Below are 26107 nucleotides of genomic sequence, written 5' to 3'. Positions count from 1 at the left end.
TAAAAGTGATCGCTTTTAAGTGCTTTACTTTGGCAGAAGAGACATTTCAAACCACATTTAAATGATATGTATAGTTCATTTTGGTAATCTTGATTATAAATCATGGTGACAATTCTGTTGCTGGTTTTACTAAGAGCTAGTAAGTCACTCAAGGCAAGGGTGAGTTTGAAAAGGAAGTCAAATTGCTAAGGAGCAATCTTTAGGACCATGCAGACATTTCTTTATGGTGTACTCTCTAGTATGATGGTTAGGATTTTTATTTTTTGAATTCACCAGCCTGCATTTACAATGGTGATAAATTATAACATTTTACTATCTAGCTTGAAATCATCTGTATATGACTGCTGGGATGTAGAATTTATATTTTATCAGCTGTAAAGCTGAAATTTAGTTTTCAAGCAAAAAATAAAATCCCGCTGCTAATGCTTTCCATTGACCTATTGTTATTAACTTGTTTGTTTACTTTGGTTGTGAAGCCATGTCTTGGCTTACATAGAGACAAGGTTTGACTGTAGTCTTGCCAAAAGTGCACATATTTGAACACAGTAACAATGAAGAATTTCATTAGAAATAAAACATAAGGTCACTGTGAAGTTGATTGTAAACTAGAAATCAGTTGGAAGAAAGAAGACTGAAAATAAGTCTTTCCATGGCAATGATAAGACAGTCATTGTGTTTATTAATCATTTCATCCATCCTTTCAGAAAGTGCTCAAATACTGAAAGCAGTTCCAAACAATGTCTTAAGAGATCTTCCTGAGAAGTTCACAGTAAATTATCACAGAAGACATGACTTTATGAGATTAATACTTCCCTGAGAAGGAAACTGCTGATTCTAGTGGACTTAGTCTTTCAGACAAAAGAAAGATACATTTCCTCTGTTTGGAAGGAATTGCAAGCTTGAATTTTATATAATGCACTATTTCTTAAATGATCAGTAGGAAATCCAATTTAGGGGCATAACAGCATCTTTATCTCTGTAAGAGACATAATTGACCAGCAACATACAGAATGTTTGCTGTAGTTTACCCAATATGTTAGGATTCTGTTATGCAGTAGTCAAAACTAGATTATCATTATAGCCACATGTAATTTTAAATCCATACTTAAACTCTCACACTGATGCATATATTAAGATACCATAAAGAAAATCCCAAGATAATTGCTTAAACATTCATTGGTAATTAGCCATTTGAAGCTCAAGCTGGAGGATGGAAGTGTAAATAATTAAAGTAAACTGATAGAGGGCTTTAAATTGAGTTACAATCATGCAGTCTAGGAAAATAATTTCTGCTGACTGGTTATGGTTTCCTTTCAGTAGGGAAGACAAAAAAAACTCATCAAGAAAATGGCTCTATAGAACCATGACCTTCCTTATCAGATCTAATTCCAGTGTATCTGTTGAAGTTGTTGATAAAAATGTTATATCTGCTTTCCATTTCCTTAAGCCTTCGGTGCCAATGCATTCAGACACCAGAGAAGCTGTATTTAATTTCAAGCAGTACAATTCAAACACTGTTATAATCCACTGAAACTAAGCCTATCAGTTCAAACTCATTGGAAGCAGTTGCCAAGTCTACTGACCTGGCATCTGCTTCAGTCTTCGGGGTTGTGGAAGGGTAGCCACTCAGCTGCTCACTTCAGTATGAAGGGGGAGAAACTGGGAAAACCAGAAGAGAAAGCTCCTTGATCTTGATCAAGGCAGGGGGATTGCTTACCAGCCACCATCACTGTCAAGCAGTAATTTCAACTTGAGGGAAATTAACTTCATTCTTTCTCAATTAAAATAGATGTGGGGAGTTAGAAACACAAACATTAAAACAGCACCCTTGCTTCCCTCCTTCCTAGAGCTCATCTTCTGTTCCTCCTGCAGCTCCCCCCCAAGCAAAACCACCCAATATGTGCGTGTTTACCAACTGCAGGGTGTTTTTTGTTGTTGTTGTTAGAAGATATTCATAGCCAACACTGTCTAAAGATGAATGTGCAGTTGGAAAATCTGTGTGTATTTTCATGCCTATAAATGCATGCATGTAGCAGAGAACATTTGATAGGTGTTAAGTGGGGCTAAATTTTGAGCTTTCCACCTCTTCCTGCAGAGATATTTACTTATTTATTTTTTTACTTCTGGGACAATCCTTTCTATGAAGGTGTGTAATATTGTGGTGTTAATATTCTTAGTGTGGTGCCTATCTGCTGTTTTACAGTTTTTAAAAGAGTTTGCCATTTCAGTATTGATTTGAGGTTGTTGTTGAAGTGTTATTTTTCGCTTATGGGAGTGAGATGCAGAGGTAATGGGATGTAACTAGGCAGTGAGATGAAAGCTTATGTGGGATAGAATACATCTCTGCTAATATCCGCTCCCTTGTGCTCTTTTTCTTGTTGTTGTTCCAAATGTCGCAGTTTTACTTACATTTGTATAATTTAATTGCATTTTGTGTATTTTAATGCCATTAAAAATGGAAATCTGAAATAAACTGTATTTGGATAGAGTTCTAGCTATTTTGATTTTGCAGTAAACCTGAAGCAGACTGTAGGTATCCTCAGAGTGTAATCACTAATGAGTAAGGAGGGCGATCAGTGCAGTTGTGTTACCCAGCATGTTGGTGTTGTTTTTTGCATTTTTTTAATGGATGTTTACAGTTAGTTTCAGTTCATTACAGCACCTCTCCAGCCAGTGAGGCAGAACAGCTGTGTTTTTATTCAGAGACTAAATTATTCAGCTGCTGCTATAAAAATGTTACTGTTGTGGTGAGTTTTGAAGTATTACTGAATGAAAAGATTGCACCAATTTACTAGAGATACCATTTACTCATCATTAGCTTAGAAATGTTTGTTGTAAACTCGTGTTTTCCCCAGGCTGCCTGACCCATCTTGACACAGTGTGGACTGATTCCCAGGTGGAATAATAGAGATGTAAATTACTGGAGCTCAATGTTCCTACTGTGTTTTGGGAGCAGAGAAGAAGTGTTGTATGATAAGGGGAGGCAGAAGGAAAATGAGAAAGTATGACTGCAAAACAAGGCTCTGTGAGTCAGTTCTGCTTATAAATGAATGCTTTGTCACAGTGATCTTTCAGACACCCGCTGTCATTTCTTACATTCAATAGCGAAGAGATTCTCTACACCATGTAATAAGGATTTCAATAGCGAAGAGATTCTCTACACCATGTAATAAGGATTTCAAAACTGATTCTGTTACACACTTCTTCAGAGATTAATTAAAAATCATCTTTCTTTGTCACTTCTGTGCTTGGCAACAATGGTATCTAGGTAGCCAGGGTTCATCACAATTCCAGACAAACATCAGCAGAATGTGTCAGATGCTTTAACACAATATACTGTTGTGCATTTAAAGACAGAAGTTTGGCTTTCCTGTTATGTTGCCTTTTTTCATGTATTTAAGACAAACGTTTTTAAATATTTGATTAGAATTGAGAAGCTTCACTGTAGATAAAAGATGTAGGAGTTGGGTTAGCAGGAGGTTCGTGGTGGTTTGGGTGGTGCACATAGCATTAGGCAACGAAGAATACAGGAAGTCTTTAGTCAAATTGTGGTGAACATTTCATAATGTTAGTATGGAAGACTTTGTCAGATGTTTCTTGGACTGAATAGGAACAGCTAGCTTGGGGACGGGCCATTTATTGATCAGATGAGAATTTGGTGTTTGAAAAGGTGTGGATTTTCACTTGTTTGTATAGAGCAAGGGGCAGGGCAAAAAGATAACTGAGCTGTTACAGGAGAGGGAAGGATCTCCACCTAAAAGTTTTAGAACTTTAATTCGCAGTTGAAGGAGCAGAATTTTGGCTTCTGTAGTGGGGAGCTGACTTACATGAAGTTCAAGAATTTTCCCCAGCTGCCTTAATGGGCAGTCACAGAAGCCACACTGCTAGAGTCCATAGGAATGCTGGACTTCATTGTCATGACTGACTGTAATTCTAAACAGCTCTAACAACTAACTAAACCTGTCAGTGTGACACTGAGCATTTAGGACATGCAGACATTTGGAAAAAATTGAAAATCTTAGTGATTGCTGTAATCACGCTTTATACAGCATTAGGCTGTATAGAGGTGAATTTCACTCCAGCTGAAGTTTGACTTAGGAAAGTGGCTAGCAGTAAAGGGTTAAATAAAAAGAATGTCATGCATGTGTATGTGATTCTAAATCCAGAAGTGTTACATTTCCTTTGTTGGCACTAGTTTCTGCTGAATTTACAGGATATATATGGTGAAGACTAAGCCCTTCTGTTAATGGTCTGAAGTGTTTTAACAGCAGTGTGTGGTATGCTTAGTTGAAAAGGTTGGAAGATTTAACTGATGAAAGCATTGTATGTTTTATTCATACTGGATGTTTGTCTGCTTAGCTTTTTGAGTTGTCTTGACCACCTCCATTAACAGAAATTATATATGGAATTAGATTTTCTTTAACAGAATACAGTACTTAGAGTAGTGGCACTATGGATGTGATTCTGTTTGGGGCACAATGGCATTTATATAAACAGTGGTTCCAGTCTTTATGATACTCCTGGGGAAAAAAGTGGATAGGAAACTGCTGAAAGATGCTGTCTTTCTGCTTGCCTGTATTAGCAGTTTCCTACTTGTTGCTGCCACGAGAGATGGAATTTAATATAATGTAGTGGATGTGCACTGAGTACTGGAAGTATATTCATTAAAATGCAAACATACTGAGATATCTCTGCTAGAATTACTTTATTCTTCTGCTTTTATAGATCCTCTCCATCCTCAACTGAGATTTCAACAGCTAACTCCCTGAGTGGCTGTGCTGAAATTTACCTTGCAACTCTAGTGAGCTTTAGGGGATTAATGCTTCATGGGATGGCTCAGGCTGAATCTCTCTGGAGGTACTCACTCAAAAGGAGTGGTTGGAATTGCTTGTGTTTCTTGAAGTCACCTACAAGTCCCTTTGCTCTGTGAAATCAGTTGAGGCATCTGCTCTACCATTTGTTAGTTTCCAATTAACAGTCTTGTGGACTTCCCCATAGAGCCTGTGAAAAAGAAAAAAGGAGGCTCATACAGCCTCAACCAGGAAGTAAGGAGAAAACGTTATTTAGAATATGTGACAGCAGATATTTCCAGTTGTTATTGTTCAAAGCTCTCTGATCTCTGTTAGCCCATCAAAGTTAAAACTGCATCATGTACTTTCCTCCCTCTCCTAAATTCTCAGTGCCAGCACAAAAGTTCTTCCTTTTTTGTTTCTTTGTTTTCTTTTTCTTTCTTTCCCACATTCTTTGGACTTAAGGATGATTACTTCATAGTACTAAAAATAGATACCCTAATGATAACATACAAGTCTTCTGCATGTTTTAAAAGTGTAAAAACATGAAGTAGAAAAGTTTGTTTGGAATAGTAAGTGTACGATGGATTTGGTAAAATGACAAACCAAATTCCTTGAAAAACAAGGTCCGATTTGGCCATAATTGAAATGGCCATTGTTTGTACTATTATTTTTTTTTTTATAAATAATAATAGTTTGAACATTTGACAGCTGTAGTATTGTTTTATATATGTTTTGTTCACATTATTTAGTATGTGCTATCTATTTTGTTGGAATATGTAGACTACAATTCTCTTTTGTCAGGAGCTTTGGGTAGCTATAAGCAGATAGTGTACAATTCTGTTTCTGTCAGCCTTTCTCTGTCAAGCAAAATTGTAATATTTATTCATGGTGCTTTACGTACTTAGATACTCTGTTTTTATCAATTGAGAGGCCAAAATGAAACATTTTTTGTTATAGCAGACTAATAGCTGTGTTGTAATAGCATGTGCTAGATGTCTAGCACGGTGAAGATGGGATGGTTTGGACAGTCGTGGCTTGAGACAGGCAGAAGTAGTGCTGTATCTAAGCAAATGATTGGTTCTGGGAACTGAATACGATTGGTGCTGTTAGTTCTGTGTCTTTGCTAAACAAAAGCCATTAAACTGTTTGCAGGTACAAGTTGGCCCTACAAATGGCGTCAGTGTGTTCACTTGGCACTGAGCCTGAACTAGCAAATATTTTTAGATCCAACCCGGCTTTTCACAGAATTCTCCCCTTGTATCCTTGCATGCCTGGCCCAGTTAACCCCCATCATGGGCAAGCCATTCAGCTGTAATTGAAAGTTGACTGAGTTAACTTCCTATGAAACTCAGTAGCTGAAATTTTGATTTTTTTTTCCCACCTTTTCTGTTTCATTTTCTTCATTTTACAGAAAAACATGTGACATTTTCCTAATATTTTGTCAAACTTGTATCATATTCATGCAGCAAGTGTAAAATCTTGCATCAAAAAGTCCTTTTCTTACTCTGTTATTGCTATGAGCAATACTGTCTGAGTCCTCAGTTTTGCCAAATCAAGGCTGGACATGTGCATACATGCACAGATTACTGTTCCCCAGAATAAGTGCATCTCTTCAGGTCATCGGTATTGATAAAAACACAAGTGGATGTTTCTCTCGAAGTGATTATTCAAATTATTTACATAAAGTGTGGAATCCCTCTTTTAATAAGCTGCACCTTTTTGAAAGTTAGACTTCTAGTGAAAGAAGTATATCCATTACTGCTGTCAGAAACATGATGAGCCAAGATGTGTTGGAAAACAAAACTGCATATGTTGTCTAAGGGTTACGATAGCACAACTTTCAGGTAACAAATAATATTTTTGTGGCTCTTAAGGATTGGAAACCCCTCAACCATTCCTTTCATGAAAGTTTAAGCACAGCAAAAATGAAGGAGTCCACCTAAGAAGAAATCAAGATCACATATGCCAGTGACTACAAGCTTAGCCTAACCCCCATCCAGGTTATTTTGTGGAAGGATCTAAATAATTATTCTTCCATCTTACAGGTCTAATTACAACTACATCTAGAAAACTAGATCGGGAGCAGCAGGCAGAACACATATTGGAGGTAAATAATTTATTTTCTTCTCTCATTAACAGTGACTGTAAGTTCATTGTTCTTTTTCAGAAAGTTTTCCATACTTGATTACCATATGAAGAGTTTAGTGATCTGGATTTTGGAAGTAATTTGCTTTTGTGTTCGTTAATTATATTTCAGTGCACAGTACTATCTGTTAAAACAGTGTGTTGAGACTTTTTATTAGGAATTAAGATACAGATGAAAGCAATTTTTTGTTTCTATTTCTGCAAGCCAAGATTTTCTTTCAAACAGTACAAAGACATGTTTGTTACAAGTATGATTCTTTTTTTCTTCTTTAATTATTAGAATAGTCAGTACCACCATTTTGAATGTAAACCTGTTAACAAGCAATGCAGAAGCTTTTTTATAAACATTGAGAATGCAAACAATAGACATTTATTTCTACTTAACATGTTTATCAATAATGAAAGTAGATCATTGTCAAAATCTGCATGATTGACTCCAAGAACATGAAATTTGCTCCTAAATCATTTTATTTAGCTCATTTAATTGATATCTGTAATTTATGTAATAGGTGTTCTTCTTCTCTGACATGTATTGTGAAGGTATTGTCCTTCACTTGCAGTGAGGACATAAGATGTAACCATCACCATAAATACTATAGTTAAGATCTGGCCTCTCTTTTGTGCTTTTCATTTGGGTTGATAGGTAGAGAGGACTGCTAGGATGAATAATCAAAGCGAACTTTGAAGCTTCTCTAGCTCTTTTTCTAACTTACCTAAGCAAGTCTGGACTTTCTCAATGTTTGTGAAATCCATAGCAATGTTTTCTGATAGAAATTCAAGTAAAAGTCTGCACAGACTTTGGGGAATGAATACCTTGACAGCATGAACCAGTATTTTGTAAAACTGCAGTGTAGGTATGGACTTCATGGCTCTTTTCTGTCACTTCGATGTACTGAAAGCTAAATTTAAAAAGCTATTGGAGCAAATTTTAATTGTAATTTTCATTTTGGTAGCAGCTTTGGAAAGAATTCTTTGTATTTAAGTAGCAGTAGGGTGGAATTTCTTCCACTGTGTGTTTCGAGTAGAAGCAATAGAAGTAAAGTGAATTAACTGACAAATTTGGTTTAGTACTAGTGACATTATTCCTGTAAATTAGAAAGCCACTATATTATTCACTTCTAAATTGCCTCTTGAAATCTGCTTGTGTCATTTTCCTAAAGCACTTCATGTCAGTTGTATCTCATTTCTGTGACCCTTTTCTATGTGGATAGCTTGTAAAATTGGTATCTAATGACTTTTGCTTCTATGCATAGCATATTGTACTGACTTTTCTATTGGATTTATAGAGTTAAATAAAGTGAACTGTGGATCATTCTCTGGCTCTGCAACCATTAGGCATGGTATGGCTTTGAATGTGTATAACATATCCCCAGAATAGGCTGGCCATGTCCAGGTTGCCTCTTGAGGGTGGTACCTGAATTATGTGAATTCTCAAGTTGTATCTGGACTGTATCTGGGAGAATGCTGTTTGTTTTGGTCATAACTTCTCAGAGTTCATACTAGCGATGTAAAGCTGTGTAGTAATGCTCATGCCTATGTTCCAGATCCTGTCTGATTTCATACTGCCAACACAATCTGTAAGAACAGAGCCTTGCCTTTTGATATTACAATACAAAACAAAAGAAAAGAAACAAACAAACAAATATTAACTGAGCAAATTTATTGTTTATGATTACAAGATAATGTTAACAGAACTCAGGCTTTTTTTTAGGTTGCTTCAGCATTCTCCATAAAGGGTTAAGCTGATAGTAGTTAGTTTGGAACACTGCTTACTGCCTAGTGGTATTCTTTAAAACTCATTATTCTTTCTTCATTTTGAATCCCAACTAGTTATTAAATTTTTAAATGAAAGTTTGCAAAGCATCCAGTGCCAAAACCCTTAACTGCAGTGTGATAGTCACAGCATGGCCCAAAGTAGCAGTTTTCCCATTTGCTCATTTTATGTTGACATCTTTGAAAATGGGTTGGAAAGAAACCCAGAAATGCTGAGAATGATGGACAACATGATAAGCCACTTGAGCCAAGTGCTGTACATCTGGCTAATTAATGGAGCATTGAAATGCTGACCAGATGGTTTGATGGGTTTATTCTTTGTTTGTTATTACAAGTGATATTTGATTACACTCCTGCTTACATAGTAGTAATGAGTATGTCTCATTCTTTTCATTCACAACTGGTAACACTTTTTTTGAATGCCAGTTGAATAGCTTACTTTTAATGCAATTATTTTAGATTTAACTTCATGTCATTCCCACGTGCATTAGTGTTCTATTTTGTTATGTCAGTAGTGTCTCCTGTTGCATCAAATCAAACAACAATTTGCCTTCTTGTTTTTTTGTTTTTTTTTTTTCTCCTTGGCTTGGGGCAGTATTATGTTAACAGGTTATTCTGTACTCTTCTGATATTTGTGGGTTTTGTGAACTGGAGGACATGTGATGGTGTTCAGCTTTATGTACTAATGAGAACAGATAATCATATTTTGAAATCCTACCATCTATTAGAGACGAGCATGAATATTTCCAGTTCATGTCACTTAATGGGTTTTGTCATGATTAATCACTGTTATCATTTATGATTTTTCATTTCCTACATGCTTAGGAATAATATCCATACTTCATTACTATTTCTGTATTTCTTCCTAAAAAGGACGGTAAAGGACTAAAAAAGAGCATATCAGATTATGTGCAAAAGTAAAACTACTGCCAATCATGTCAATAGTAAATTCCTTTTCTAGTCAGCGGTTTCATCAGGGATTCAATTCTATTTTTCAATTAGGTAGACCTATATTGTATCCATGTTGTGTTTTTATGTTGAAGACAGAGTGCAGTCAGAAAATGATGTGCCTGTTTCTGTAATTCTTATCAACTACATACTTGCAAGGGCAGGAAGCCAAAAGACCACTCCCCTATCTTTTTTCTTCTTTGAAATGGGTTTGAAATTAAATGGGTTTGAAATTAACATATAATCTAGGTGCCTTATTAGCTTATAATTATTGATAAATTATTTGCAATTATAATATTATTGAACAATGATAATTAAAAATAAATATATATTAGTCAATGAGGGATTAAGTAAGTAAGAAGTAAAGTAAAAAGGTAAGATTCCTACATTTGAAGTGAGTTTCTGAATCAGTTTGGTCTGTTTCTATTATATAATGTCTTTTCTATGCTTTTTTAGCTTCAAACTAAGAGATATTTTAATTTGATTGAATTTTTCTTCACTCTCCTTGTAACTGTCATTGTATCAGTGCTAGGATTAACATTGCAGATTAACATTTTGTAGCTTTTTAGGAGAAACTTTGACTACTGCTGGAAGAGCGGACTTGGTTTCATTTCCTATTTCATTTAGGTTGTGGAAATAAATTATGTGTATTCCTTTAAAAGGCTTTTCTTTATACTTATTTCAAACAAATTAGCGTTTATGTCTTAAAAATGTAGAGTTTTTAATGCCTGTGAGATTTGGAAATTATAGCCTTATAAATTGCATTTTTTAAGGTGTAAAATAATTAAGAAATTACAAGGAAACACTAGGCTGAAACTATGTTAAGATATTACAGTGAAACTATTATCAGAAATAATATACATATATGTTGTACCTGTGTTCTAAAATCAGTATTTCTGTTACAGCGCTACAAAACCATGGAATAGATTTAATATATACCTATGCTGCAAACTAATGAAATCAACTCTTATGATTCTTATTGTATGTCATGTAATGTTAAGGTAGTAGCTGAATAAACCTTTGTAGTTCTTTCCTATCTATTTATCAAATATCTTTATTCAATAGTCTTTCAGTAACTGAAGTTAGAGGATTACTTTACAGCTGTAGGGAAGTATGATTTAAAAAGAGCATTGTTAGAAAGACTGCAGTTGAATTGAACACTAACCCTGCATTTATTTTGTCTTTTTTTTTTTTTTTTTTTTTTTTTTTTTTAAATAAAACTAGGTAACAGTAACAGACAATGGTATTCCTGCCAAATCAACAGTTGCACGAGTAATTGTGAAGGTTTTAGATGAGAATGACAATAAGCCTCAGTTCTTGCAAAAGTTCTACAAAATCAGGCTTCCAGAACGCGGTAAGCCAGAACGAGAGAGGGCTGCTAGGAGAGAGCCAATCTACCGAGTCATTGCTGCAGATAAGGATGAAGGCCCCAATGCAGAGATCTCTTATAGCATTGAAGATGGTGATGAACATGGCAAGTTCTTTATTGAGCCGAAAACTGGAGTGGTTTCATCAAAGAAATTTTCTGCAGCGAGGGAATACGATATTCTTTCAGTGAGTCAAAATCTTGTATATCATGAATATGTAAAGTGTTCTTTTATCTGTATTCCCATCTCTTTTTGTTCAATAGCTGGCAGATGAGAGACTGCAATATCTGAAGGAAGAAAGAATCAACAGATCCAGAAGTATTGTTTTTATGGGTTTTCTTTTTTTAAAGGATGATTTCAGATGTTTGTAGCAAGAAAGAGAATCAAGAAGCTGTTGCTGTTTTCTGGAACTTGACAGATAATGAATAGACTGAGGGAGCATAAACAATCGTATTGACTCTCTTTCAGGAAGAAAGCAAAGTAAAAGTGAATTAATGGTAGTGTTTTATGCTACTGTCAGGTGCTACATGCCTTTTGTCTTTTTGCTCCCCAGATAATGAGGAGCAAGTAACACTTTGAGAGACACTTAGCCTTTTTGGATGTATCTCACAAAAACAAACATGTCTGGAGCTTATTATTACTTTTCCATTTATGTGTCATAATGATTTATGTGATCCTGTAGCCTAAAAGGTGTGTTTGTTTCACAGATTAAAGCTGTAGATAATGGTCGACCACAAAAATCATCAACTACACGGCTTCACATAGAATGGATTCCAAAGCCCATCCCACCCACGGAGCCCATTTATTTTGAGGAAGAGTTTTTTTCTTTTACGGTGATGGAAAGTGACCCAGTTGCTCACATGATTGGTGTAATAGCTGTTGAACCTCTTGGAATACCACTTTGGTTTGACATAACGGGTAAGGATAATTTAAGGGCTTTTATTATTAGAAACGAATGCATGGATTCTGAGATATCAGAGGGTTCATTGCAGCTTGATTTCTAAGCTGTTCTAATCAGAATTTGGGCACTCTTCACCTGTAGTGGTTTTTTTTGTTTTTTTTTCTCTTAGAATTTGTTTTGTTTAAATCAAAATTACTATTTACATGCACGTGACTATATATCACAAAGTAAAATTGCACTGCAAAATTATTTCTGTGTTGCAGCTTCAGAAATGATTTATAAATATTGTGTCCATGAAATTAAAACAGATCAAATCAATTTCATAAGTTATGGGATAGGGAAGGAAAGAAAATGCCAGTTTTCTGCAAGTGGGGATATAGCAGTAGTACACCCGAAGACATATTATACTGTTCACACTGATTTCTTTTCTTTCGGTCTGCTCTTCAGTCTGCTTGCTTTGATTCAGTGCTAAAAGGAAAGCTTGTCTGTTCCTAACCCCAACAAACTTTATCCTTCTCATGTTCTTACAGCTCTAACACACCTTAACCTCTACCATTGTATTCTGATCAGTAATGTGACCATACATAGGTGCTGTGATTACAAAATGAATAGTAGTTTTTTAAATTTAGCCTTTCCACTAGACCACTGGGCTCCAGGAAATCCACCGTACAGTTGATACTGTAAACAAGTTCTGATCTGCGTTATGTTTCAAAACCAAGTTAAACAGCAGTGCTTAGTATGAAGAGAGAGAGCTGTGGTAAACTGTTTCTGCTCTTAAGATAGCCATATCCAACTGAGATTTTCTACCACATTCACAAAAGATATAATGGACCTTTTCACATCGTGAAAATTTTATCCTTGATTAAGGTGTGAAGTTATGAGATATTGAGGAGAACTTAGTTTAAAAATTATTTCTTACAAATCAAATAATTTTAAATGTCTGCTTTATTGGTAAATATATTATTGGTACATATATTATAAGGGTTGCTGAGAGCAGCAACAGTTAAAAACAAAGTTTGTAAAACTGATACATGAAAGGGGAATATGCAAATACTAACTACTTGAGGATGTTCTCAGAAAACTTTCAAGCTCTTCTGAGAACAGACACAACTCTTCCCTGAATGCATGCTTCATGAATGAACAGCATGTGACATGATTGATATCACTGCCAATGTATAAATATTCACATAGAGTTTTCATATGGTTCTTTTTAATATATTCATGAGGGGGCGGGGGGGAACAGTTTTTGTCCAAATTGATCATAGCCTAGTAAAAAGAGTTTTAATTTAGACAAAATGTGGAGACAAAGATCTGTAAAATTTTATAAAGAGGGTAGAGGATTAAAGATGCCTCCTTGCATTCTCATAGAGGCAAAGCTATTTTTATTAGAGATATTTTGGGACTGAGACTATACTTTTACTGTTCTCCCAAATATACATGCACATAGATGTAGGAGCAGAAAAGGAGAAAATACAAAAATAGCTTAAGTGAGTAAAGATGAAGTATGAGAAGGTTCTTTGTGTGCCATTTCAAACAAGGTCATCTAGTAAACAAACAAAAACATCTGCAGACCAGAAGGAGACCATTAAAGGAAAGGTTAAGAAGGGATGTTGTCAAAAAAAAGGTGAGCAGTTCACCAAGATGAAGGAGGATGTTTACTAGTAGAAGAGGTCTTTTCTTTTTGGTCTCAGTCCAGAGTTTGGAATGCTGGTAGTAGAACTTGTTAACTCAATTGGGGATTTATTTTTCTATTGTTCATTTTAGTTCATTTCAACTGCTGTGCACTGTGAGTATTGTGTACATCTGAAAAGAGTTCTGATGATAGTTTCCTTTTGATTTGCTGCTGCAAAACATGCAGCACAGTTTGGACATGTAAAGTACTTTTATTTTATGCTTAATGCAGAAAAGATATGCTATTTTTAAAAAGAAAACTACAGAAAACTCCAAGGGGAAAGAGCAGGACTTGTCCACTGACTATAAAAGAAATCATTTTGTTTTGACTGCTTCCTTGATGAAAGTGTTTTGAAAAGTTTGATATGTAATCATGTTGTCAGCGTATCAGCTAATCTTATAGGTAGTCACTTTACTGCCCTCTTTTACTGTTTCTAATAGCATGAATTAATTTGATTGACAGCTTTCCTTTGTGTTCTGTGCTTGCTTTCCATGCTTTCTTTCTTTTTGGCTGAGCCAGGAGACAAGCTTGCTAGTGAAGTATTTTACATCTTTCAGATGGCTTGTGACCTGAACTGTACAGCAGAAGGTATCTGCTGAGATCACATAATTTATTACCAGATTATGAGATCTGAAATGAAAGCATACATTTATAAACTATTTATTTTATTAACCCTTCGGAAATCAAAGTGCTTACAGTTGCATTTGTGACAGGTTCGTTTTTGTTTTGTTTTGTCATCATTACATTTATATGGCATCAATTCAGAACTTCAAGTTTTGGCTTTGTCCAAAACTGTTGCTGTTACACTTTCAGTTTACCAGACACAGAAGTTCAGGTTGAGTTCTGCTTCACTGGATGAACAGATACCATCACTGCTATAAAAATATTAGGGAAGGTCTTTATGATTTCCTTGAAAAGGGAAGAAGAAAAAGAGGATTACGAGGCCTGTCATTGCATCAAGGAAATTAGGTGAAAAAGTTCATTCACCCTGCTCTTCCCTTAAAATGGCAATGACTCCATTGAGACATTGAATTCTCCTCTCCTTGCCATCTGAGAAAATGGTATTGCATGCCTGCTATGAAAGTTAGAGGCTTGCTTTCTGAAGCTGATGTCTTGCACAAAGCCAAATAAATTTCACATATACCTTCTCCAAACAATGCTGCTGTCTTTCATGCTGTTCAATTCATATCCATTCACATGATTTGAAAACTGTTGCTAGGCTAGGAAGAGGAAATGGCATTTGATGAAACTAGAAAAATGTCATTATCTTCGTCGTTACTTGTTACCAACTACCTTAAATTCAGTGAAGCAGAATCCAGCCCGTCTTTACTAAACTGATATGTCTGTCATGAAGTTGAACTTTCTGAAAGCGAGTGGTGGCCCGCTTCAGTATTTACTGTTCTTCCTTAGATAAAGTATAAATTGCCACCTTTGGAATTTTACCCTCTCACTTCTAGCCTTGACTTTTCCTAAAAAGCATTCAGTGATTTACAATAACACAGCATGTAAAAACTCATCAAATAATAAACAAAGAGAGGATGTAGATTATATCTGAATGCTATCCTTATGCACTTTAATTAGAAAAAGGCATGTACACAATCAGGAGGAGTTGGTTTGCCATATCTAGCATTGGTTTGACCAAACTAAAAATTATTTCCTCCATTTTAGACAGTTTATTTAGAGGTCTAAAGCAATTTTGGTTAAATGGCAGTATTTGTCATTATTAACAATATTTGATCTTAATGGACATTGTATTCTCCCAACAGTATGCTCAGAGTGGCATGTTGATCAATTAAACGTTTAAATGGTGAAGTGTAGTTATTGATCTACACAGTTATTTAACTGTATTTCAAAGGGTAATTTGAAAGTTTTGCAGAGAAAGACAGCTTGTTTCAGAAGGAGATAGGCATATTTAATCACTGATGATTTAAATGCTTAGTACTTGTCTGAGATCTTATCCCAATAGAGGCTAGATAATGAATTCTTCAGATACTCTGCTTTGACATGAGTATCCTCTGGAGATGATAGAGATTTTTTACCTTGGCTGTATTCATATACAAATATACTAATTTGTACTCTGATACAAGAGACGTAAATTTAATGGCATTTCTGATTTGGAGTTTTTGTTTATTTTAATACAGAGTATGTTTTTCGCTATTTATCCTGAATGTCTGCCCATAAAATAAATCACATTTCACCTACTAATTATCAGTTTCCCACAATTTGTTATCTTAAAATTCTGATTAAAAAAACAGAATGTTGTCTAAGAATCTATCTACTAACTGTCCATATGCCAGACAAATCAGCTTCACGTCAAAACAAATCAGTTTTACGTATCTGTAAATTGCAGTATATTGTATTACCAGGAAAAAAAAAAGGGGGGGAGGGTTAAAATAAATGTGTTTGTGTGTGTGTATATAATTCCACCTTCATTAAACACCTTAAGACAGAACATGATCATGTATGAAACCGTAGAAAGATACTGTGTTTTGTGAACCATCTCCTTCTCCTAATTTCCTGAACAAGGTGGCAACTATGACAGTCGATTTGACGTGGACAAGGGTACTGGAACTATCATTGTTGCTAGACCTCTTGATGCAGAGCAGAAATCAAATTACAACTTGACAGTGGAGGCAACAGATGGAACCAGATCTATCAGCACACAGGTAATGGACTTTCTGAGGAATTGTTAATGGAGGAATTTGTGCCTGCGTGGAGGGGAGGAGTTACATTTAATCTTCATGCTTATGTTTTACATCCTGAACAGTGAATATGGTTTATATAAATTAAGGAGTTTTTGTAAAACAGAGCTGGATTCTGATATTCATAGAGTTCTGGTATTTGACAGTCCAGGTGGAAGGTCTGTTAGTTTGTTGTAGTCTGAGTCAGCAGCTTTTAACTTGCATTGTTTTCCTACATTAGTTAAATAAATGAAAATAGAAACAGTGCCCTTCTATGCATGATTTTCTCAGAAGTAAAGGATTAATATTTCTTATTTGAATTACCCCTCTTTATCCTACTCCCTCCTAATCAGTATATTATGTGATTACTTAGCTCGGATTTTTAAAGACCACTGTAAGATTTTCTGATCTTTTTTTTCCTAAGATCTATGGATGACAAATCGTACAATATCCAACTGCTGTATTATGAAACAGAACTGTTCCTTCTGCATGCTGTGCTTATAGAAATAAGATTTAGAAGACAGCACCGTGTGTATCATCCAAAGTAACACTTTCAGTGGAAGTAGAGATTGCTGCTTTCTGGAGAGCATTTGGCAATCTCTGACAAGAAAAATGTCTTTAAATCAGTTCCCTACTAAGATCCCGTGGCGGTGGCAAGTATTTGCAGTTGGGCTGATAGGAAGTTCTGTAAAGCAGAAGTCTCTTGTAACCTTATTGAAGTATCTCATAGTAAAGTGAACTGTGATGAATATCCCGTTTTCCCCATCTAATTTCTTCCCTCAGCCAGAACTCACTGCTATCCTAACCATGGTGCCATTGCTGCTGATGCTGATAGCCACCATAAAAGGTTTGGAGAATCCTGCTGTAAATTTATTACCTAGTTGTAGTAAAAATATTGAGCAGATTCATTTTTATCAAATCTAAAATGCTGGAAGGGATGGTGTGAATTAGTATGAAAAAAATAAAAATGGAAGAATTGTAAATCCAGCTAAAAAACTTAATTTGCCAGGCAAGTCAGAAGACACTGGACAGTTTTGTTCTGTTGGGTCTGTTAGTTTGTTTTTTCAAGAATTCAATCAAAATGCCACCATGCATAGTGAGTGAGGGTAACTTGAGGGTTAGTAAGTGATGAACTTGTGGTCTCAAGTGACTACAGGCATTTTACCCTGTGCTGCTGCTTATATACAGCTGAACTGACATTTGCATCCCGAGCTGTCACATTTGAGCCACGATCTGTTTCATATGCTGAAAGAACTCGGAATTGGAAGGTCATGAAAATACTTTAACCCTCACCCCTTCTCTTCCCCTGGGTCATGTGATCCATTTAGTTTTTCTCAGAAGTGCACACTGTAGCTTTTGTCCAAATTCTTTAAATGAATTTGTTGTTTTAGCATTTTGTAAAGCTGTGTGAACATTATGAACATTTACCACAACAGTCGTCTGCAGAAGAATTGGAATGGCGGTCTTAAATTTATAGTCTTTTATTTCTGTGATTGCTTTTTGTATGATTTTTCTTTCATGTCTTTACTTTTCCTCTCTCAGCTAGAGTTGGCAAGAATAGAGCTTGTGGTTTCTGTTACAAGAACACAGAGACTTCCTTCTCATTATCCTCTTTTTTCCCCTGCCTGTGGGATAAGCACAAGTTAACTGTTGCATTTTGAGTCTCATTTTACTGTGGTATGCAGATTGGGAAGCGCAGATTAGTTCAAACCCTGAAACTGTTGGTGCATGTACAGACTTCTGATTTTAACTGTTGCTCATATCTCCCTTGTAACTCTTTGCCCACCCAAATCGATTGATCTGCTAAGATAGCCCTCAGGACTAGAGTTACAAAGATGAATTTCAGGAATGAGGCTTACCTTCAGGGGAATTAAAAATGTTGGTGTGAAATCAAAGTTGAAGGTGTTGTTTATGGCTACTAGCATGTATGTTCCATTACTCACTGTACATGCTGCTGAAATAACTGTGCTTAAAGTTGGTATGTTGACATTCTGTAGGATCCTTCTAAGAGCTGATAAACAATAAGGAATGATGGGCACAAAAATTCCAAATACTAAGCACACATTTTTGTATCAACAATATGCAGTATGCAGCTCTTAGCTTTCAAAGTGGTTTTAAACTGTTTGAAATACAGTACACAATTTAACAGGCCTTGATTAACAGCAGATTAAGTAATTCTGTCTTTTGACTTGAAAATGCTGATGACATTTACAAAACACTGGGGAGGGGGACAAGAAACAAAAAACATCAGTCTCATTCTGAGTAAGTTGTGTACTAAAACGGACTACAAACTAAAAGGCTTTTGCTGGCCTTGGGCCCTTAACATCTGGAGAGTATTTGACCCTTTCAAGGCTTCAGTTAAATAGGTTTTTTGAAAAATACAGCAGCAGTAGGCGTGGAGGCTATTAGAATTTTGTATGCATCTAAATGCCAAAGGCATGATGCAAAACAAGGACAAGCAAATTCCATGCCTACAGTAGTGGTATTTGTTTGACAAATGATGTTAGGGATGATTGGGAAGGAATATCATTTGAAAAACAAATCAGTGTACTTATGTTTTCAGATTATAATGTTTTGGTCTTAAGTAGAAAAGGCTATTCACTGAATATGAGAAGCAATATACGAGCTATTGAGTTGCTTTCTGAAAATAAACAACAAATCTTGTTTTGAGCTATGCTGCTTCCAGACTTTTCTATGTCTATCAGCTCTTTTCATTAGAAATAACATTTAAAATGGTGTAAAGCTAATTGCAGCATTTTGCCTATTGCTGTGCAATTGCAGAGTATTTAATCTTGCCTTATCCAAAATTTATGTGGATATTATGCTCTGGGGTTGCTAAGTCTTCATTGACTAAACATGCTTTTTGGCATGTGGTTCCCATACTGTTCCACAGAGACATTTTGGAAACAGAATTTATGTTATTTATATAGCATATATACAGCATTTATATTATCTCTGAATAACATAACTTTTTGCTTCTGAACTTGAATACAAACATGCCAAAATAACTAAAATATTATTATGAATGAAAAGAGGAAAAGATTTAAAACTCAACAAGGAATCAAAAAATGAAAAATTAGATTAGAACAAAGGAACATCGCTGTTAAATATTACACACTGATTATGTTTAATCAGCGGCACATCTCTTTTCTGTAACATACTATTAGTCAGTGCATTGCAATGCAAGTTTAGATTTCACCAATCATATAATTAATGTACTTCATGTTTTGCCCGTAGGTAATTCTGGTCTACTTTGTTCTGTTTTTGTATGACCAGACCAGTCTCTGTGAGATCTCTGTGAGATTGGGGCGGAATGGCTGGAGGACTGTGTGGAAGAAACGGACCTGGGGGTACTAATTGATGCTCAGCTGAACATGAGCCAACAGTGTGCCCAGGTGGCCAAGAAGGCCAACGGCATACCGGCTTGCATCAAAAACAGTGTTACTAGCAGAAACAGGGAGGTAATTGTCCCCCTGTACTCGGCATTGGTGCGTCCGCACCTCGAGTACTGAGTTCAGTTTTGGGCCCCTCACTGCAAGAAAGACATTGAGGTCCTGGAACGTGTTCAGAGGAGGGCTACAAAGCTGGTGAGGGGTCTGGAGCACAGGACTTATGAGGAGAGGCTGATGGAGCTAGGATTGTTCAGCCTGGAGAAGAGGAGGCTCGGGGGAGACCTTATTGCTCTCTATAACTTCCTGAAGGGGGTTGTAGTGAGCTGGGGGTTGGCCTCTTCTCTCGTGTAATCAGTGATAGAACTAGAGGGAATGGTTTTAAGCTGCGCCAGGGGAGATTCAGGCTGAACATTAGGAAGTATTACTTCTTGGAAAGGGTAGTCAGGTATTGGAATGCACTGCCCAGGGAGCTGGTGGAGTCACCGACCATGGGAGTGTTCAAGAAACATTTGGATATTGTGTTGATGAATATGATTTAGCTGGGAAGTATTGGTAATGGTTGGACTAGATGATCTTCTAGGTCTTTTCCAACCTTGATAATTCTGTGATTCTGTGATCTGCTCATAGGCTTGCACTTTCACTCAAGCTTCTTCAGTTCCACACTGTTTCATTTCAGTGATCACATTATGGTCTATTAATGTCAAATTGTTCTATTGTGTGCCTCTTTATATTAAACTTCTTTCTTAAGAGATAATATTCATATAATTTATTTTAATTTAATCTTACAATTTCAATGAAATTTTATGTTGCTGTCCTTTATTATACGTTTTACTTTAAAATAGCACAAGCTCTTCATGTAGTTTCTTCATTCTCAAGCACACAAACCCATCACTTGCTGTATGAGCCTTTAATAACTGTGTGTTCAATTTTACTTCTGTCTTCTGTTGCCTTTTATTTAACATGAAGACCTTAGCAGTTTGTGTGACTATTTGGCCCTGTCACATTTAAAAGCAAATGCACGCAAAGCACCTGTCCTTGGCATCAGTGAAAATTCTCTAACTTAAAAGCAAGGTTGCCTTGTCTGTGTAATAGTTTAGGTTGGAAGATATCCTTCAGCTCACCTAGTTCAGACTCTGGTGGCTCAGAGAAGGGCAAACTGCAAAACTGCATCAAGTTGACAGGGCTTCCACCTCTTCTTTGAATGTGCTTTTATGGCAGTGTTTGGCAACCCTCCATGCAAAGAAGGGTTCTTATGTCTAATTATTATTTCCCTTGCTGGAGCTTTTGAGCATTTCATGTTGTTCTTTCACTGAGCACTAGTTTCATTTTAGTCTGTCAAGATCTCTCTTGCTCTGCTGAGCTCCACACTGTAGTGGATCTATAAGATCGCAAGCAAACTGAAGGAGAGTGATGACCTTAGTAAAGCAACCCAGCATGCAGTTAGCCTTCATTACTACAAGAGTGTGCTTTGATTCATGTTATGCTTGCCCATCAAAATTCAGGAATGGACATAAAGTAGCAACATTGGTGACTGAGAACTGGATAGATAAAAGGCTTTTTCAGCTGAGGCAAATAGAGAATTTGGATTTTAGATAAATTTTACAACAATTATATTTATTGATCAAATGGTGTGTTTTGAGTTGTGTTTACCAATATGTAGAACATGCCTGAGTAAGTGATTTGACAAGTAATGGAATACCTGGGCAAGCCACTCTTAATGACTGAGTTAATCAATCTCTGTTAATTCCTTAGCAATATGTTTGTTAATAATTGGTTTCACAGTCACACCATTCCTGGTTCTTAACTTAGTGCTGCACACAGTTTTTTTGTGGTGCTGCATTCTCAAATTGCTGCTTTCCTGTGTTCATTTTGTGTGTTTCAGCAGCACAGATGGCCATGTTGTCCACATGGAAGATTCACCTACCACGGTTACTCTAGGGTTGCATTCCCTCTCACCTCCAAGTTCAGTCTAAGTTTCTGTATCTTCTCATTTGAGGGAAAATGCACATGAACTTCAATAATGATTGTGATTTAAATTATTCAGATTTTGCTCTTTATCTTTTCACTTGTGTGTTCCCAAGTCTGAACTTAACAATCTTTTATGGAGTAGGTAGGGAGTAAAAAAACTGTTGAGGTATATTTGTGTTGAGAGCATATCATCCGTGGATGAATTGTTTCATATACAGTCTTTTAAGTTTTCATTTATACAACATTTTTCATTGTAGTTTATTTTATATTAAAAGCAATGTTTTCTGCTTTTTTAATTTCTTAGCTATCCTTATTTGGTTTGATTTTTAATTTTCCTGAGCATATAAGTGCTCATGAACTGCTCATAAACTGCTCTGTAAGTGACTGTGTTGGACCATTCCATATTTTATATCAGCTTTTCTTCCAGGATGTACTAAAATGTATTGCATTTATTCATCTCTAGTCAGACAATCTAAAAAAGGCATATTTAAGATAATATGCTTTTCATTCTTGCTGTTCGTTTTCCAATTGAATTTGTTACTGAATATATTTAAAGCCCAGACCTACAACACCTTGGGTCACCTACTATTAATATTTTCACTATTGAAAAGCAGTATTTATTCTAACTTCTTATTTTTCATCTTGAAGTGGTTTCTAATCAAAGAAAAAAAAAAAAAAACCCACAACAACAAAGTTCTTAGTTTCCATAGCAACCTCTTGCAAGGGATTTTATCAATGTGCTAAAGAATTACATTTTTTTCTTATTTATTCTGTTTCCTGAGAATTCCAGTAGATTTTCCTTATTAATAGCAGTGATAGTTTGTATTTGTCATATTAGACTGTTTCAAACATTGAAAAACTATGTATATGAATATTTTCCCAAATGTATAATGGATTGTGATTCATTGATCTGATACACCAAGGACTATGTGTACTAAAAAAAATCATGGGGCTGTGCTTACATCTGCAGATGCTAGTGTGCACACAGACTTCTCTACAGTCTGACAGTGGAGCTCAGTGTTATTAATAGTGCATGCTAAATAGTATTGCCATCTTTTTATTATTATCTTCCTTGTAATCCACCATGAGTGACTCCATCTTGTCCTGGTGAATAGTTTTTATTTAGCAGCTTATTCCATTTTTTCCAGTATCTCATTTTAGTTTTGTTTTGTGCCAAGTCACTCTTCCTGTTTTCCTCTGTGAATGAAACTGAGGCAAAATTGTGTTTTAGCATGAGATTCTTACTTGCTTCTTATATTTTCTGATGATCTGGCTTACTCACAGATCGTTTTGTGGATTCAAATAAACATAAAACTCTTTATTCCTTGTGTAGTATTTCATTCCATATCTGGCTTCTAATTCTTAACATTCCGCTCTTGCCCTCTTCACCTTTGTTCCTATATTACATTTTATATGCTTGTCTGATTTCTCTTTTATTTGAGTGAAGTTCTCCATAAAAATACTCTTTCTGGTAATGGTTACTTCAGCTAGCAGAGTGGGTAATGTCCCGGATTGGGGGAATATCCTTGTATTTTACAATAGGAAAGTTCTGCACCCCGTTCTTTGTGTTCCCGCACTCTCACTTCAGTTCATCAGGCTGCACTGTGGTGCCTCCAGGGTTTGGTCCAGCACTTCATTACTTCTATGTAGCATTCTTTCTGCTGTTACTTAGAATAAAATTCTTGGAAGCTATTTTTGATTTTGAAGAAGATAAGGCAGATTCGGATTCAATGAGTTCCAACTTCTATGTAAGTCTTACCTATACCTCTCTCCTCTCCTCTTCCCTGGTGGAAAAAAAAAGTCTTACATTGGAATTATGTACATATATGGTCTGATTTTTAATGATATTCTTTTTCATTCCTGTTTACTAGAAATTATTAAAGCTTCCCCCTTCCAATGTATAATTTCAGGTGTACATCAAAGTTATAGACACAAATAATCACAGGCCTCAATTTTCTGCTTCAAAATATGAAGTTGTTATACCTGAGGACACCGTACCAGAGACAGAAATTTTGCAAGTTAGTGCCACAGACAGAGATGAGAAGAATAAACTGATATATACTATGCAAGGCAGCACCGATCCCATCAGCCTTAAAAAATTTCGTCTGGACCCTGGAACTGGATCTCTTTATACCACAGAAAAACTAGATCATGAGACCATGAACCAGCATATTCTCACAGTAATGGTAAATAAGCACAATATTTGTTCTATATTCTATAACAAGCACTTCTTAAATAAATAAATAAATAAATAAAATCTTGTATTTTTTCTGCTAATGCAAACATTTATTTGTACATTTTATTTGTCTTTTACTGGTAAAGACTGAACCTTGACTAATTAGTAATGTTTGATGAACTTATGAATTATCAGTGGTAATTACTAGTGTTATGCTAATTGTTTTAGGTTCGAGATCAAGACGTTCCTGTAAAGCGCAACTACGCTAGGATCATCATTAACGTCAGCGACACAAATGACCATGCACCGTGGTTCACCAGCTCTTCCTATGAAGGCCGTGTATATGAGTCAGCAGCTGTTGGATCAGTGGTCCTCCAGGTTTCAGCATTAGATAAGGACAAAGGAAAAAATGCAGAAATTGTGTATTCTATTGAATCAGGTATGTTGACATTCTTATATCTGCAGTTTGTTTTTAAGATAATGCTTGGTCATGCTTTGTTTCAAGTGTAGACATGTAAACAACAGCTGTGAGAGTATGCATCCTATTTTGTGTCGTGTATTTAAAGATACAGCTTGAGAGCATTAAAAAGAAGACTATAATGATAAGTATTTACCATCCTCCCTTAATTATTTGTGTTGCCCTCCTGAAGGGAAAGGTACCTTTAAACTCTGAAAGAGGATTTGTTCTTCTGAAAATACAGAAATTCAAATCTATAATTCAGATTTGAAAGAGCATTCTTTCTGAGAATTTATAAGTGAAGCAAAGATGTGATGAAAAGAGTAAAATCATGAGACAACCCTTGGTGTTTAGTACATTGTGAAAGAAGGGAGCTCAAAAATAATATTTCTATACTTCTGAAGAAATAACTACTAAATTGTTGCAGTTTAAATTAAAATTTCTGATACAAGTTGCATGGAAGGTCTTGCTTTGCCTGGTTCTCTTTGGGTGATTTTAAATTGCGATTGCTATTCTGGTTCAATAAAACATGTAAGAATTTCTTTAGTATCCAGTCAGTTTGTCACTGAGAGACATGAGATTGCAGGCCAGAGAAGAAAAGGGGATGCTTATTTTATGCTCCATTGTATCTTCCTGAACTTGCCTATAACAATGAAATTTAAATGATGGTGATTTTCAATAGAGTGATTATGGGATGGGACTGACTGAGTTCACTTAGCATTTGGAAGTGAGTTCTGGTTCAGTTTGTGAAATCTAGATACAGGCCTGCAGTCGCTCCGGTCCTGAGCTATTTAGGCTTCATGCCTGAAAAATACAAATGTTACTTAAATTTCATTAACTAGATGCAATACTACTTTCAGTTTAGAAAGTAATTTAGAATAGAAATCTCATCTGCAAGCATAAGCAATTTAAAGAGAACAGTTGCTAAAATTTGTTTAGGTATGGTTGCATTGGAAGGTGATGTGCAAAAATGTTTTATTTTTGTTTGACATCATTTACTTTGCAAAGACACAGGAATTGTTCATTGTAATATTTTCCATTTCTTTCACCAAAGCATTGACATGAAAACACACTAAAGCGCTGTAGAAATGAAGTTATGATTATGGATGGAGAAGAGATATATTTGATAAATTGCTCAATATATGTATATTTTTTAATATAATTTGCAGATATATGACTTTTCTAGGCAAGACATGAAACTTTTCTCCTGCCTTTCCTGGTTCAGTAGTGCATGTTTTAGGAATGACAAAATGCTGCAAGAGAAAGATTTGATATACATACTGTCTAGTATGAAGATACATGCTGTTCTCCCTTTCTTGCAGTTTTTTGTGGGAGTAAAGACTTTATTAGGTTTGTTTTATAGAAGAGTGACCAACTGAGAGGCCAGGGCACTGTAATTGATGTTCTAAGCATATGGATAAAACATTCCTTAAATGTTTGCAATGACTGCCTAGATTTGTAATGGGTTATTCTAAGAATGCCACTGTGTTTAGAGCCTCCACTTAAAAAACAAAAACAACAAAACAGACAAAAACCCAATCTCTTGCCTACTTGTATGCATAACTCAGAAGTTCTTAATTTTTTGTTTCCATGCTGAGATCATGACTCTAGTAATACAAATTTTAAGGAACTTCAGTGTTAATCTTACTCTGTTTAGTACGTGAGCTGAATATTTCATGCAGTGGAATTCAGCTATGTATTTGAAAATATAAAGACAAATGGTTATTGAGTGTTAGCTTGTAATAGTCAGAAGATAGTATTGGTCTCCTAATACTTGACTACAGGGAATAACTTACCTATGTATTAACATAAATTTAGAGGAAACAGAGATTTT

General features: G+C 35.7%; 1 protein-coding gene across 7 annotated transcripts in view; it reads left to right on the top strand.

The window, feature by feature from the left end:
- The window catches only part of FAT1 (FAT atypical cadherin 1), a 101694-nt gene that overhangs the window by 44600 nt on the left and 30987 nt on the right, over positions 1 to 26107 (top strand). For all 7 annotated transcript variants that reach the window (XR_014945398.1, XM_085545296.1, XM_085545295.1 and 4 more), the window contains exons 4-9: positions 6839 to 6900; positions 10884 to 11213; positions 11734 to 11944; positions 16126 to 16265; positions 23551 to 23826; positions 24045 to 24255. Coding sequence is in view for 6 of the 7 variants with exons in the window: in XM_085545296.1 (XP_085401422.1) it covers positions 6839 to 6900; positions 10884 to 11213; positions 11734 to 11944; positions 16126 to 16265; positions 23551 to 23826; positions 24045 to 24255 (1230 nt within the window). In the remaining variant the exon portion in view is untranslated. The remainder of the gene's footprint in view (positions 1 to 6838; positions 6901 to 10883; positions 11214 to 11733; positions 11945 to 16125; positions 16266 to 23550; positions 23827 to 24044; positions 24256 to 26107) is intronic.

This window comes from Coturnix japonica, chromosome 4, assembly GCF_054131305.1.
Source record: "Coturnix japonica strain WE chromosome 4, WE-NBRP24, whole genome shotgun sequence".
NCBI classification, from domain to species: domain Eukaryota; kingdom Metazoa; phylum Chordata; class Aves; order Galliformes; family Phasianidae; genus Coturnix; species Coturnix japonica.
This window is presented reverse-complemented; position numbering and strand designations above follow the sequence as displayed.